The sequence below is a fragment of the Coturnix japonica genome, chromosome Z (genome assembly GCF_001577835.2).
Source record: "Coturnix japonica isolate 7356 chromosome Z, Coturnix japonica 2.1, whole genome shotgun sequence".
Classification (NCBI taxonomy): Eukaryota; Metazoa; Chordata; class Aves; order Galliformes; family Phasianidae; genus Coturnix; species Coturnix japonica.
In genome coordinates this window covers 31,295,666-31,311,965 of record NC_029547.1, presented here as the reverse complement: position 1 = coordinate 31,311,965, position 16,300 = coordinate 31,295,666, and the positions used below count along the sequence as shown (strand labels likewise).

General features: G+C 45.3%; 1 protein-coding gene across 2 annotated transcripts in view; it reads right to left on the bottom strand.

Moving 5' to 3' along the window:
- Nucleotides 1-13,696, bottom strand: part of MAMDC2 (MAM domain containing 2) — a 60,910-nt gene extending 47,214 nt beyond the window's left edge. The window contains exons 1-2 of one of the 2 annotated variants that reach the window (XM_015849147.2): nt 13,522-13,696; nt 13,296-13,409 (exon numbers count right to left, since the gene is read on the bottom strand). In XM_015849147.2, the coding sequence (XP_015704633.1) occupies nt 13,296-13,409; nt 13,522-13,552 (145 nt within the window). In that variant the 5' untranslated portion in view covers nt 13,553-13,696. The remainder of the gene's footprint in view (nt 1-13,295; nt 13,410-13,521) is intronic. The other variant, XM_015849145.2, reaches the window with a different exon arrangement.
- Nucleotides 13,697-16,300: the final 2,604 nt, after the last annotated feature.

Sequence of the window (16,300 nt, the reverse complement as noted above, 5' to 3'; positions counted from 1 at the left end):
TATTTGAAAAGTCATAGCAGTCCAGTAAAGTCCCCAGTGGCTGGAAAAGAAGGCAACATAACACCTATTTTTAGGAAGGGTAAAAAGGATGACCCTGGGAACTACTTACCTGTCAGTCTCTACTTTGTGCCAGGAAAGATCGTGGAGCAGATCCTCCTGGAAGCTATTCTAAGACATAAAGAAGTCAAGGTGGTGATACGGGAGAAGCAGCATGGCTTCATCAAGGGCAAGACCTGCCTCACCAACCTGTCTGCCTTCTAAGATAGTGTAACTCTATCAATGGACAAGGGAAGAGTCGCTGATGTCACACTTCAGTGAGGCCTTTAACACTGTACCCAAAACATCCCTCTCTACAGACTGTAAAGATATCATAGCATCATAGAATTGTTAAGATTGGAAAAGACCTCTGAGATCACCACGTCCAACCCTAACCCATTGCACAGTTCCCATTGAGCCATGTCCCTGCATGGTTCTGGATGAAGGACTGGCTGCAGAATCCAGAGTAGCAGTCAGTGGTTTGAGGTGTAGATGGAGATCAGTGACAAGTGCTGTCCCTTAGAAGTCAGTGCTGGGACCTATAACTCTTTAGTATCTTCATCAGTGACACTGACAGAGGGGTCAAGTGCACCTTCAGCAAGTTTGCAGATGATACTAAGCTGCATGGTGTGGTCAACATGCCTGAGGGACAGGATGCCATTCAGACAGACTAGACAGCCTGAGAAGAGGGCATCGGTGAACTTCAAAACATTCAACAAAATTAAGTGCAAGGTCTCACGTGTGGGTTGAGGCCAGCCCTGCTGAAAACAACTTGGAGGTACTGGTGGATGGGAAGCTGAACATGAGTCAGCAATGTACCCTCAAAGACCAGAAAGCCAACAGTGTCCTCAGCTGCATCAAAAGATGCACGGCCAGCAGATTGAGGGAGGTGAGGTACTCTTCTCTGTACTGGTGAGGCCTCACCTGGATTACTGTGTCCAGATGCAGAGTCCTCAGTACAGGAGAGACCTGCTGGAGTGCATCCAGAGGAGGGCCACAAAAATGCTTCAGGGAATGGATCAGCCTTCCTGCAAGGACAGGCTGAGAGAGAGAAGGCTCCAGGGAGACCTGATAGCAGCTTTTCAGTATCTAAAAGGGAGCTACAAGAAAGCAGGGGACACTCTTGTCAATGGTTTATGGACTGGTTCAGCCTGGTTCCATGACTAATGGGGTGGGAGGGAAACAAAGACCTACATCCTGGGAAAAGGGAAAGGGGAAAAAGAGGGAAGGGGTAGGGAGATGGGCCTAAAAACAGAACAGTGGCACCAATCTGAGGAGGAAAGCTAATTTATGAGACAGATATTAGAACGCAAGATAACACACTATAATACAATTGAAGCTAATAAATCAAATAAAATGAGAGAGAGTGTCTGAAAACTGAAGGCCTTACTCTAAGTAAGCTGAGGTGATACGGCACCTGCAACAGAGATGAGCCAGAAGATCAAAAAGGGATGTCTTGTGATCTGCGAATGGTTTTTATCTTTCCCTCTGAGTGGAAATGGTAACAGAACAGCAAACAGTCCTCTAGCAGATGTAGTTCTTCTCTTCTGGGACAGGTACCCAGAGCTGGAGCATTAACTCGTTAATTCCCAGTGCACTACGTGATATTATGATGTGGAATACTGATAATAAAATATCATAAAACTATGACAATTCTTCAGCAGGGTTTGTGGTGATAGGGTAGGGAGGAATGGTTTCAGACTTAAGGAAGGGAGATTTAGGTTGGATATAAGAAAAACATTTTTTACAGAGAGGGTGGTGAGGCACTGGAACAGGATGTCCAGAGATGCAGTCTCATTCTTGGAGACATTCATAGCCAACCTGGTCCAGGTTCTGAGCAGCCTGATAGAGCTACGGATGTCTGCGTTCACAGAAGGGGAGTCAGACTAGATGATCTTCAAAATTTCCTGCGAACAATAAGGATTTTGTGATTCTATGATTCGTAACATTCTATATAAGGACATTTTCAGGCTGATTCTGCTACAACTCTGCACAGAGCCTGATATACAAAGTGAACAAATAAGATTCTTTTACTAGCAAAAATGCTTTTAAGACAACTGTGGTCACCCTTCCATGTAAGCATGAACTTTTTTCCTGCACTCAGTACACATCTTGACCCACGCTCCACAATTTATTGTGGAAATAGACAGTCACTCTTCCACTTCCCTCAGAAAAACAAACTGGTGAACAGCTGGCTCTCCTTTTTCAGGATAATTACCTATGCAGAGCAGTAAGCTCAATGACCACAAAGTGGGTTAGACTATCTGTCAGCAGTTTCATTCACTGCCTATACATAAAAATTCATGCTCCGCATGTACCCTGAAATTGCTAGAAAGAAACCTCAGTTCAAATCCTTCAAATCTTTCATTTTGCATAAAATTGAAGACACTTCTAGCTGTTTTCAGCACATGATATTGCAGGTTTATAGAAGCATTTTAGCTAACTTCAACAATAAGGTCCACATCCGTCCTGTGTATACAATAAGCTGAAAATATATTACAGGATCACAGGGCTTGAAAGGGACCACAAGAGATCACCAAATCCCGCACTGCTGCTAAGGCAGGAGCCCTACAATAGGTTGCACAGGTAGGCATCCAGACAGGTCTTGAATCTCTCCACAGAAGGAGACTCTACAACCTCTATGTGCAACCTGTTCCAGTGCTCTGTCACTCTTAAAGAAGTGAAGACATTCTTCCACATATAAGTTTTAGGCCATTCCTCCTTGTCCTGTCACACACCATTAAGAAGAGCCTGGCCTCATCCATTGGCCACCCCAGCTCCCTGTAGATTATTGTAAACATTACCCAGTTCCGCCCTCAGTCTTCTTTTACTGAGGCTGAACAGACCCAGGTCACTCAGCCCTTCCTCATATGGGAGATGCTCCAGTCCCTTCATCATCTTTGTGGCCTTCTGCTGGGCTCCATCTAGGAGATCCCTGTTTTTCTGAACTGGGGAGCCCAGACTGGACATAGCAGTCTAAATGTGGCCTCACCAGGCCAGAGTAAAAGGAAGGATTATCTCCCTCAACCTGCTAGCTATGCTTGTTTTAATGCAACCCAGGATACCATTAGCCTTCTTGGCCACAAGGGCACACTGCTGGTTCATGGTTAATTTGTCCACCAGGACACCCATGTCCTTCTCCACAAAGCTCATCTCCAGCAGGTCACCCACTAATCTGTTCTGATGCATGCAGTTATTCCTCTCAAGATGCAAAACTCTAAACTTGCTCTTGTTAAAGCTCATCAGATTCCTATGGACCCAACTCTCCAGTATGTCCAGGTCTTGTTGAATGGTAGCACTGCCTTCCAGTGTGCCAGCCACTCCTCCCAGCTTTGTATCATCAGCAAACTTGCTGAGATTAGTCTATCCCATCATCCAGGTCATGGGTGAAGACACTGAACCAAATCCAGCACACATCCCTGAGTAACATCACTGGTTACAGGCCTCCAACCAGATTCCGCACCACAGATGACAACCCTCAGAGCGCTGCCAGTCAAATAGTCCTTAGTCCACCTCACTTTCTAAGTTTTATGTTGTGGTTTTGTGATTTTTGTTGTCGGTATTCCACATCAGAACATCACATAAAACAGTGGGAGTTAAAGAGTCAGTGTTCTGGTTCACTGCACTGCCTTTTTTGGGCATTCTGGGTCCTCAGATGGGAGGGGAGAAATGGTATTCCCATAGGACCTGGCACGCAGAGGAAGAAAGGTGGAGCTCCTGGCAGGACACCAGCTGCTCTCTCAGTTTGCTGCGAAGAAAAGCACGTGCTTCCCCTGCAGTCTGCTAGCGTAAAACCTTGCATTTTTGGACACTCTTGTCTCTCTCATTTTGTTTGATTTTGTTGGATTTAGTAAATTACCATTCCTCCTCAGATCGTTGCTGTTGCTCTGTTTCTTTTTTCAGGCCCATCTACTATGTCCCAATCTTTCCACATCCCCCCCTCTCCTAGAACACATGTCCTGCAACGTGCCCTGCCTCATGGGCCATGGGCTAAAAGGATAGTTTGTTTTTTTCCCTCCCTTTTCATATCATCATAGTATCATAGTATCGTGCGGGTTGGAAGGGACCTTAGAGATCATCAAGTCCAACCCCCCGGGATTCGAGCCTCCTGTGTAGCAGAGTGGCACTTCTACCACTTGCGCCACAGGGGGGATTCGAACCCAGGGCCTCCGGTGTTGCAATGTGGCATTCCTACCACTTGCACCACCGGGGCTTTTGTCTCCCTCTGGGCTTTTTTGCCCCTACCATGGACTCAGATCTAGAAATAACTCCATGACATTTTATAACAAGGATGTCGTGTGACAGTGTCAGACACCTTGCTGAAGTCAAGGTACACAACATCCACTGCTCTTCCCCCATCTACCCAGACAGTATGACATCACAGAAAGCTACCAGGTTGGTCAAGCATGATTTCCCCTTGGTTAACCCATACTGACTACTCCTGATAAACTTCTTTCAGCTGCTTGGAGAGGGCATCCAGAACAAGTTGTTCCATCACCTTTGCAGGGATGAAGGTGAGGCTGACTGGCCTGTAGTTTCCAAGATCTTCTTGCCCTTTTTGGAGACTGGAGTTACATTGGCTATATATATTCATATTAACATATTCCCGTTAATGGAGAAGAAAACAGCACAATGCTGGACTAATCTCTTAACCTCAGTCACTATCCTTCCATCAGTCAGCCACAGTAGCTGTCATTTCAGGCACAAATCACCTCTCTCTTCAGTATTTGCCTGACACAGGCTCATACAGACTTGGGGCATAGTCACCTTGCCAAGGTGCAACACTGGTCTTTCTGGACAGGTTGTACAAATGCAACCAGCACATACAATTCCATGATAACTCAAAGCTAGCTCAGGATATGTCCGTATGAGCTGAAGTCTTATATAGAGTGACTGCTACAGATTCATAGCTAGTTTTTCATGTCCGTAGTGCACAGCTGGCATATGTGAAGCTGCAATCCATTTTCTAGTAAATGTAGTTTATGGTGCTGCATCAGTAGTAGAGGGTGTTTCATCCTTGAATTATAAACTTTGTTACTTGGAGGGAATCAGTTTTCCTCTGGGGTAGCACGTCAACAGCTTGTTTGATTGAGCCAATTTAACCTCCACCACCTGCTCCAAACACTCTTTTGACTCACACAATTGCTAGTTTTTTGAAGGGGTTGTTCAAATTCTTGTGGTAAATTGCCTATTTTCAGTTGTTTACAAGATATTAAGTCCAATCCACTGTGAGTGGTCGCAGGTACATTCAGACAGGAATTTTTAAAACTGCCCTCTCCATCTTCCACAGCCCTGTGTAAAATGCACGAAAATAGTGTGTTGATTCTGTAAGTGCTGAATCACTAGCAGCTGTAAGTGAAAATACACTTCTGAAGACATTTCTGCCCTGTGAAGGAGGAGGAATGCTTTGAAACTCATCTCTTATGCAGTGATTCACTGATAATAACTTAGGATTTGTTTGTTCTCCAGTGCAAATTGAAAGCCAAGACTTATCAGCAGTCTCAGACACAGCCAGCTGCTGATGAAGCCCTCTGTGAATGCAAAGTGCACTTGGCCATCTTTTAGCACAAGCTGAGCAAAAAGTGAGCTAATCACCATAATTAAGACATAATCCAATATAAATGTCTACCCTGAAGCCAAGAACAGGAAGTTATACTTGAGCAAGCACAATGTCAGATGTCCTACTCATGTCAACAAGACAAGGGTAAGGCTGGGACAAAGCTGAAACCAACATAGTAGAATATGTAGTATTATTAAGCTGTTGGTAGTCTGAACAAGAAAACTGCAAAAGAAAGGCAAGCTAACTCAAACACAAGAGACGCAGCTGAGCAGTAGCTTAGCTTTGGCAGGGGGGTTGGACTCGATGATCTCTAGAGGTCCCTTCCAACCCCTACAATTCTGTGATTCCGTGAAAATGTAATGCACAGGAGCCTTGGCATCAGAGGCAAAGGAGAAATAAGTACAAGACACTCTCAGTGTATGAAAGGATGTATGAAAAAGTAAGTCTTTTTGTTGTTGTTGTTTTTTCTCCTCTTTCTCTTCCTGTGGAGGAGAGCTGTTACTCAAAATGCAATTATTTTTGGAAAGAAAAACAAATATTTCAGGTATCAGCTCAATGTAAAACAGACTAGGCACCCAGTCTCATGGCTTCTCCACTCTGCACTGGGGTACTCGGTGAACAAATACCCAGGGTACACTTAGGGAAAACCCAAAAATTAACTCACAAAGAAGGGCAGAACTATCAGCTGTAAACTTTGCCAATGAGCTAGTATGTGGTACACTAACTTGGTTCTGCTGTGGTCAGGTACAAAGTTGTGCAAAACTCTCTATATTACTCGCTATTTTTCTTCCAATTACACAGCTACCATGAACACATAAGAATATTTGTCTTATCTGAGGGTTCTATAGAGCCAGTGATATTATATTACATTTACAGAGATGTTTTAAAATTCTATACTGTTTTATATATAGGAAAGTACTACCAGTAGACGTGAAGAAAACAGACTAATGATATGCTAATATATCTGCCAAAGGAGCAGAGAGAGTACATATATATATATATATGCATAACTGAGCAAGAGAGTGTACATATCAGATGCTGCATTTGCTGAATGGCAAGATATAGGATCACTACTGATTACCTGCTTCAATACTCCACAAATTATAACAAAATTGACACAGCATTCAAGATAACAAAGCTTATATAAAAATAAGTCAGTTTTTAGTAGAATAGCACAGCTGCACAAGCTACATCTAGATAAGAGGTTCTGTACACTGCTGCCCTTGTTCCTTAGTTATTGATGTCCTAGGATAGCATTCTGTCTCTTGAAATTTTGTTCCACTTTCAAACCATTTTAAACTATGATAAATATAGTAAGCATGGCAAGTAACATGATAAGTATGTTCCAAAAGGCAAACTTTCATTTCCTGACACTATAGTTAGTGAAGTTAGAACAAGTCAGAGATAGCAACATGAGACTGAACATGGACAAGTTTATGGTACCCAATGACACGCATCCCAAGGCCCTGAAGAAGTGGCTGATCTGGTCACCAAGCCACTTTCAGTAATACTTGAGAAGTCTGTCAGGCAAAGTCCCTGGTGAGTGGAAAAAGGGAAATATCACTCCCATTTTTAACTAAGTGAGAAAGAAAGACCAAGATAACTACAAGTCAGTGAGCCTCACATTAGTACCTGGGAAGATTACAGAACAGAGCCTCCTGGAAGCTATATGAAGGCAAATAGAAGACCAGGAAGGGATCCAAAATAGCTAGCATGGCTTCAGCAAGAGCAGATCATGCCTGACCAATCTGGTGGTAGCCTTCTCTGAGGAGCAATGGTGCTGATGGACAAAGGAAGGGCAACTGATGACATCTACTTGGATTTCTGCAAGGCCTTTGACATACTTCCGCACCACATCCTTATCACTAAATTGGAGAGATCTGAAGGCTAGACTCTTCCAAGAATTAAGAACTGGCTTGATGGTCACAGTCAGAGAGCTGTAGTCAACACCTCTAGATCTAGCTGGAGGCCAGTGCTGAGTGGTGTCACCCAGCACAGTTTGTACTGTGACCAATCCTTTCAACATCTCATCCACAATTCAGACAGTGGCATAGAATGTATTATTAGGAAGTTTGTTGACTGCACCAATCTGAGTGGTGTACTTGGTACAAAAGAAGGAAGAGATACCATCCAGAGGCACATAGGAAAGCTGGAGAAGTTGACCTGTGGTAACCTAAGGAGATTCAACAAGGCCAAGTGCAAAGTGTCACACTTGAGTTTGGACAATCCCAGAGATGTATAGATTAGTAGAAGGACTCATTGAGAGCAGGCCTGCAGAGAAGGACTTGGGGGTCCTGATGGACAAAAAGCTGGACATGAATCAGCAGTGTGTGCTCACTGCCTGTAAGGCCAACTGCATCCTGGTCTACATCGGAAGAGGGGTGCACAGCAGGGAGAGGGAAGTGACTGTCCCTCTCTGTTCTGCCCTTGTGAGACCCCATCAAGGTACTGAGTCCAAGCATGGGGCCCCAAGTTCAAAACAGATGAGGAGCTGTTGGAGTGGTTCTAGAGAAGGGCCACAAAGATGACCAGAGGGCTGCAGCACCTCTCTTACAAAGAAAGGATGAGGGAGGTGAGGTAGTCCAGGGAAGGCTCTGGAGAGATCTCACCGATTCTTTCCAGTACTCAAAGGGAGCTTAATACTAAAAATATATCAATTGAGACATGAGATATTAAGTTACACAAAGTTCCAGAATTTTAGGAGGAAAGCAACACACAGAATTGCACATTTAGCACAAAAGAGCCAGATGAACAGCCGCATGAACTAGCAGTTATAGCTTCAGCACTTCAGTGCCACATAACTTATTCTACAAGGACTGTTCTGAGAGTAATGCCCCTATTTTATCGTGTTTGCCCATGACATCAGAGGTGAATGTTGGTGGTAAGGCAGCAGAAGTTGAATCTTCCCACCAGTATTCCATTATATTTCATTGATGTGTAATAGACGGCAGCAGAGGGGCAGTCTGACAATGGCGTTGGACATGGAAGTGTGTTATGGAGCAAAGGTATGTCACTGAATTCCTCCATGTGGAAAAAAATGGCACCCACTGACATTTACTGGCACTTGCTGAACATTTATGGAGACCAAGCAATGGATGTGAGCATGGTGAGGTGATGTGTAGTGTTTTTCAGCAGTGGTGACAGCAACTTGAAAGACAAGCCATGTTCCAGATGGCCATGAACAGCCATTACACCATTAAATTAAGAGTGCCTCAATCAGCCCATCTGTGCAAATTGGCAGATTACAACCAGGGAACTGTGAGAAAAGCTGAGCATTAGATTGGCCTCAATGTGTTGGAAACGAAGGCAGCAACGCTGGAATATCATAAGGTTTCCATCAAGTGGGTTGCACAAATGCTCACACAGGAAGAGAAAGAACACTACATGAAAGTTTGTCAGGACCTATTGAACCAATATGAAACTGAAGGTGACAGCTTCCTGCATTGTCTCAGTACTGGTGATGAGACATGGTGTCACTGCTATGAACTAGAGTCAAAACAGCAGTCCATGGAGTGGTGACATCTAAATTCCCCATCAAAGTAAAAGCTCAAGACATACTCTTTTGCAGGTAAAATGATGTGCATGATCTTTTGGGATAGGAAAGGGGTGATCCTTCTGGATTTCCTGCAACCCAAATAAGCCATCAGCTCTGACAGTTACATCATGGCACCGACTGAGCTGAAGATACAAACCAGGGGAGACAGGACCAAGAACAGGAACCTTTCTCTTGCAACACAGTAACACCAAACTACCGGCCAGTTTGAAGACCAGAGATTATGTTGCCAGTCTTGGTTGAACTTTCCTACCACACACACAGTCCAGATCTGGTACCTCTTGACTTCCAACTGTCTGGGCCAATGAAAGATGGACTAAATGGGCAACACTGTCCAAGCAGCAATGCAATCACTACTGCAGCTGTAAAACAGTGGGTCATCTCTGCCAGTACAGATTTTTATGAGCACAGCATGTAGTCTCTCGTTCATCACTGGGGAAAATGTATAGCTCATGGTGGAGTCTATGTTGAAATACAGTGTTTGAAGTTACAAATTTACCAAATAGTGTTGGTATGCTCTTTGTATCTGTTGTAGTTTCCACGAAAATAAATTTGAGGCATCACTTTCAGTGACCCACACAGGTCAACACTGAAAGCTGTCTGACAACACTCTGCAGAGCAGGAAAGGTGATAGAGTCAATCTACTGATACTGCTACTAAAATATCTCCATGTTCACTGCAGCTGGTAGTGCATGGGCACATTTGACATCTGTTTTTCAGTGCACACTGCTAAGATAAAAGAACACTAATCCCTACAGTTTTCAGGAGTAACAAACACATTTCTTACCTAGTGCTTAAATCCAAGCAAACAGATACAACACAAACTTCACTGGGGCAAATTTGAGTTGACAACCCAAACACATATCACTTCTTGCTTTATTAAGCAAGAAGTCTCCATTAAAATGACAAGTGACTGAGAATAAAACATACCCACAAACACAGGCACACAAAATGCTATGCAGCTATTCTTGGCAAGGAATGTAAACAGATTTTCCAGAGTCACAAAAAAGACATGTCATAGTTATTGCGTCTAATGAAACTCATTTACAATATTGTTGTGTCAGGTTATGGATGGCTATGTGCTGGACAGGGCTGAGAGGAAAGCAAAAAAGGTAGAACGACTGCAACTGACTGAAGACAGTGTTTCTTACTCTCAATTCAGGTGGATCCACTACTCAGAATAACTGCCTATTACATGCAGTGTCTTCCTTTGCTTTAGTGTATAAGGAAAGTAAATTATCTTCTGCTTAGTAAAGAAGATCGCTATATTTACAGAGGACATGATCCTCCTGAAATAATATTTGATCTACTTCAACAAATCCTCAAGATTATTCAATGAGATCTCATCATATGAAGTTTTACACTATGTATAAAAATTAACTATGTCTTTCATTCACAACACATTACTAATGCTGACATAGAAGTACATTCCTGTGGAAACTGGCATCTGCAAAGCTGTATACCCCAAAATAACTGGGCATGAACTCATGCTAAATTTACCCACCAATGTTAGTGCTAAATAACATAGTATTTCAGATCCTCAGCTGTCTTAAAATACCACAGTAGTGATGAATACATATCTCTTTTCTCAATTTCTCATCAGTTAATAGAGTCCAATGAGCTTGATTGTTGTCTTACAATGTATCTGGAGTTTGGTTTTGTTTGTTTTTTTTTTACATAGATTTCCTTTTCAGAGGCCTCATGAATGCTGGGATATTCATCCTAGAACAGAAGCAATGCCTACACCTCTGAATCTAGAGAACGCTGACATGTTGGCTTACCTGTACTACCAAGGCACTTGAAGATTATTTGCTTACTGTGTCCATTGTACAGACACAGATTCATCTGTTGCACTCTTGAGCATATCAGAACAGCTACCCTTGCTAGTATTGAGTGTTTTCTTTTGGTTGTCTTTTTGCAGATTAAAATGTTGTAGGCAATTACAGTGATTAAAAAAAAAAAAAAATCAAAATCTTTCTATTATAAAAAGTATAAACACATGATATAGCTCTTCTTGCAGTACTACCAGAATATTAAAAAGAAGCCACATCTATTTTTAAAAAGCAGCTGAACCTTAGAAATCTACCAGTTCAAGTGAGAATGCACAGCTGTAAACAGAAGTAAAATTCAGCCTCGTACTTCCCATCTGCATCTGGCCCTTCAGAAGATACTGGCTTCCTTGGCAACAGGGAAGAAAACTTTCAAGTATGGAGTGGAAATTTCTGGACAGGGTTTTAGTTATATTTACATCATCTTGACGGTTTGGCACAGGACCACACCACCAAAAGATTTATAAGACACAACAACTTACACTGCAAGTCAGATACAACTATATTCCAAATAACATTTTAAAGTAATAACAAATTTTGAAGTAGTGCACACAGACGTGGAATAATTCAAGTTAGGCTGCCACTCTCATTCCTAATTTCCTCTGTTATACCAACAAATTATGTGCACACACAATGACTTGCAAATCCCAGAGCTTGGTACTAAAGCCAGAAGCAGTTTTACTTTGTAAGAAGCATCTACAGAAGATGGATTTGTGGCACATGTGCCATGTAGATTTGGATGACCTACTGTCAACCAGATGTAGCTTTCACAATCCTGTGAATGCAATTCCTGAGAGGATTGTAACCTGCATGCAGAGTGTTTGTATGGAGTGACTTACTCTGACTAAACTGCAGAGTGCAGGAAAGAAAAATAGGGGGTGAGGGCTACAATGGAAATGCTGACAGAACTACACTGACTGAGGGTACTGGTATACCACATATCCTCCCACTTTAGTTACACATCTCTGAAAAAGCAAGATCTACAACAGAAGCTAAGCAGCTGTACTAGCCACTGGCATGCAAGACACAAACTACATCTAAAATACTGTTCTGCAGAGCCAAAGAATACCAACTACTGCCGATTCCAATCTGATAAAACTTCCCTGTTTCTGGAAGTACTGTGGCATGGATGGGCACAATGCTTTGCTCTGCCACCTCTGCAAATGCAACTCCTGGCACCACACAGTTCCTGGAGAGTGAATCAGTGCTCCTGCCATGTGCTGCCCATAAATCACAGAGGGGAAGTGCTGCTTCCCAGCCTGGCAGCCTGCTACAGGGCACAGCAAATGGTCACTAGATTTGCACCAGTATCTTCAAAAATACAGGAGAATCTATGCATATTCAAATAAATTAGAAGAATAAATCATTTTTATGATAAATCGTTACATTCTCCCAGCCTGCTCTAACTCAGTGCTCTGGGCACTCCCAAGCCTCGACAATTAATGTGAAAATTAATGGTTATGGTGGCTTACCTTGCTGCGTTAAAAACATTATAAGCTTCATTATAAGCTGGGTGATGGGTGGCACAATGAATTACACCTTCCTATTTTTAACGGTGCACTGATGAGGAATGATGAAGGCTATTTGTCTCTTCGTACCGATACTCAAGTTGTTATTCTTGCTGCCTGCTTTGAAGCTAAGATGCTAAGATGCTGAAACTCACAGTCCCTTTTATCACATGAACACAACTTTCACTGTATGAATGACATTACGACCATAATGCAATCAAAGATAATAATAGTTTTTGAATGCACATGTATAACTACATTGTATTTCTGTTTTTCTTCCATTCATATTCACTCTAACACTAAAACTTGGCAGATGGGAATAACAGTCACAGGAAACTTCCATATTGTTACTGAATTTTGTTTCTTTGAATGGCAGTCAGTCTTAATAAAGTCTAGTACAGCTTATCAAATGTGAACACCTTTGTTTCTATCTGAACTGTAGGTATCACAAAACAGAAGAAGATAGTTCACAGATGATCTTCTATACTGAAAACACACGAATTTCTTGAGTTGGATCCAGAATATTGTTAGGAAAAAGCAATTCTGCATAGCACGAATATGACAGATGAGTGCTTTTCTAAGAAGAGCATACATTTCCCACAGCAGACCTGCCCAAAGGAAAATGAAAGGAGGAGGCTCCTGGGGCTTCCTGCAGAAAGAAACCTGTGTGGAGGAACCCGTGCGGGGAAAGGTGGACAGCAGCGCCCGAGAGGCGACCGGCAGGCACCGGTGTGAGGTGACACAGAGTGTGGCCGGGGCTCTGGGGGAGGTTCGGCAGCTCCGCACGCTCAGGCTCGCAGCGCACTTACCTTCGCCGTGCAGCGCCCAGGGCAGATGCGCGTAGTCCCACTCGTAGCCACAGGCGCTGTCCTCAAAGGCGCAGGACCCAGGCGAGAGCGGCGCGGCCCGGGCCAGCCGGAGAGCTGCGGGGACAAAGCGAGCCCGGTCACGGATACGGCCCCTACAGTGTGCGCGGGGACCCCGGGCTGAGTGCCGCCGCCGCCCGGACAGCACCTCCCCCGCGGCCCCGCTTACCGTGCAGGGCGAGCAGGCACAGCCGCAGCATCTTCTGCGCCGGGCAGCCAGGGCTGGCGGCGGCGGGGCGGGAGAACGAGAGGGAAGAAGGGAGCGCGGGGGCGCGGCCGCGCTCAGCCCGGGGCTACAGCGGGGGCAAAGCGCGGCCCCGCGCACCCCGGCGGGGCACGGGGAGGGAACCTCGGCCGCGGGAAGGGCGGGGAGGGGCGGGGGGAGCGGCCACAGCCCACCCGGGGGCGCGGGCGGCTCCGGGGGGAGTGTCGGTGCGGCCGCGTGGGGCAACCTGCTGCGGGCGGCTGGGAGGGCGGCGGGGCTGTGCGCTGCGGCCTGCGCACGTTGCCTTCGTCCTGCCTGGGCACCGCGAGAGCAGCCCGTGTTCTGCGCCGTGCTTCGCCATGGGCTGCTACGCTCTCGCCTCTCGCGCACTCGGCGGCCCATGCCCCGTCGGGTACCCTCACTGCCAGAGGAGGGAGCCGCTGGAGCCTTGCCCAGCTCCAGCCGGTGCTGGGCTCCAGCCTTCGGGGCTCGATAACCCCCAAGGCTGGAGCCAACAACGTCCCGCGCCCTCCTGACCTGAGCTCACAGCAAATCACTTGCAGCGTGCGTCTCCTTCACCCCCGAGTACCCTGGAGCGGCCCTTTCTCCCGGCTGAACCTCCCCTCACAGGGCACGACCTCCAGCTCCACCGCCCCAGGGCCTGCCCTCCCCTCCTCTCCTGCCCTTTTGGGGTGTATTGTGCTGTGGGTGCAGCCCTTGCCCTCCCTGTCTGTGGGGCTGTTCCCACTGCCCCAGGCCTCCTCGTCTACCCTGACTCAGCTCCATGCCACCAGCACCCCTGAGCTGTGCCCCCACCCCACCATCCCTGAGTCTCTGCAGGACCCTGCCTCCCGTCTGCTGCTCTCAGCCTTTACCCTCGCTGTATCTCCTGGCTCCTCACCCGCCCTCCACAGTTCAGGCCCCTCAGCAGCTTTACTGCCTCGACCTTGCCAAGTCCACCAGCAGCCCCATGTCACTGGAACAATAGCACGTGTGCCCTCACTCCCTCCTCCAGATCACATCCTGTGGCAGCCCCGTGCAGCACAGACTGAGGCCCCTGCCCTCCAGTTCAGTAGGCTTGCAAATATCCCTTCTCTCTTGTTTCAGGAGTTGTTGTGCAACACATTTTCCCACCCAATAAAATCCTGCTGTCCAAGGTAAATTCACCATACATACAGTTTCCTCAGCCCATAAGAAAATTTACTTCTGGTGGAAATGGCTTCAGTATCAGACCATCCAGGGAGGTTGTGACAGAAGAGGACCAGAAACAGCCACACAGAACTACCTCCAGCCCTTGTGAGAGACATGCTGCCTGCACTGCAGCCTACACAGGCTGTTTCAACTACTCAGCCTTTATTTTTGTTGCTGTTGGCAAATTCAGGCATGCATCATAAGCCTAAAAGGTTTCTAGCAAAGTCACTTGCAGCCAGTGAAAATATCTCTTGCACTCAGTGAATCTGTAAATTCCTAAATCACTGTTACATAACCCATTAACACACTTGAATCCCATCTCTTTCTAGAATGTTTCACCTGGAGTTGACACAACACCACATCCTGGCAGTTGTGCTGACAGCCCTGGTAAAGCTATGCACAATTGCTCCAGCCCTACAGCTCATGCCTTGTTTGTGCTGAGATTAGGCTGTGGTATGGCACCTCTGTAACAGACCGCATACAGCTGTTCATTCAGCTCTGCCTTGGAGCCAGAGATCCACCTGGATTCTCTCAGATCCTTCAAGTCATAACCCCCCTGCCCACATCCCAGGCTGAGGCAGTGCATGTGCAGACCTGAGCATCCACAACAGAACTGCATTTCCCAGTGAACACTTCTTACAGGAGCAACAACCCACCTGAAAGCCTGAGGCAGATATGTCTGCAAATGGCTTCTGAATGTCCACCAGCACATTCTCTGACTTTTCCAGGGACAGCTGCCAGGCCTCTCTCAGAAGAAATGTCTCTGACAGTTTTGCTCTGAGCTCTGCTGAATCAGAGAATAGAATCATAGAATCATAACAGTGGAAAAGACCACTAGAATTGAGTCCAACCATCAACCCATCACCACCATGCCCATTAAACCCTCAGTACCACATCTACACATTTCTTGACAACCTCCAGGGAAGGTGACCCCACCACTTTCCTGGGCAACCTGTGCCATTGGATCACAACACTCTCCAAGAAGAATTTTTTCTTAATACCAACCTGAAGCCCTGCCATGGAGCAGCTCCAAGCCATTACTTCTTATCCAGTCAAAAGCTTCCTCTTCTGAAGGCTCTCAAAAGCTTCCTCTCTTGTCAGAGTTCCCCCTTTAAGAAGCCTGCTACCTTGATGAGATCCAGGATCTGGTCACTATTAACTCAAACTATGCCTTGCTTTCAATACAGCTACCATAATTATTTTACTTTCAGCTGTGTTTTTATACATCACAGTCTCCTTGAGCATTTTATCGCAGAGTGTTCTGCATCAAACTCCAGGAACAAACTAGTCTTTCCTCAGGGACTTGACTTGTCCCAAAATGCATAGTTGGTCCTTCATACACAAGATTATCATAAACTTAATGTTTTTGGTTTTGTTTTTTTAAATCTTACTTTGCATTCTGTTTTAAAAACTAACATTTATGCAATTCATTTTACTGTGTGCAGAACATCATAATATCTTAGGTACACTGAGTGCTTAAGAAACAGTGTCTTCAGAATTGTCCACTCTTCTTTCCTTCCTTCCCTCCTTCCCTCCTTCCTTCCTTCCTTCC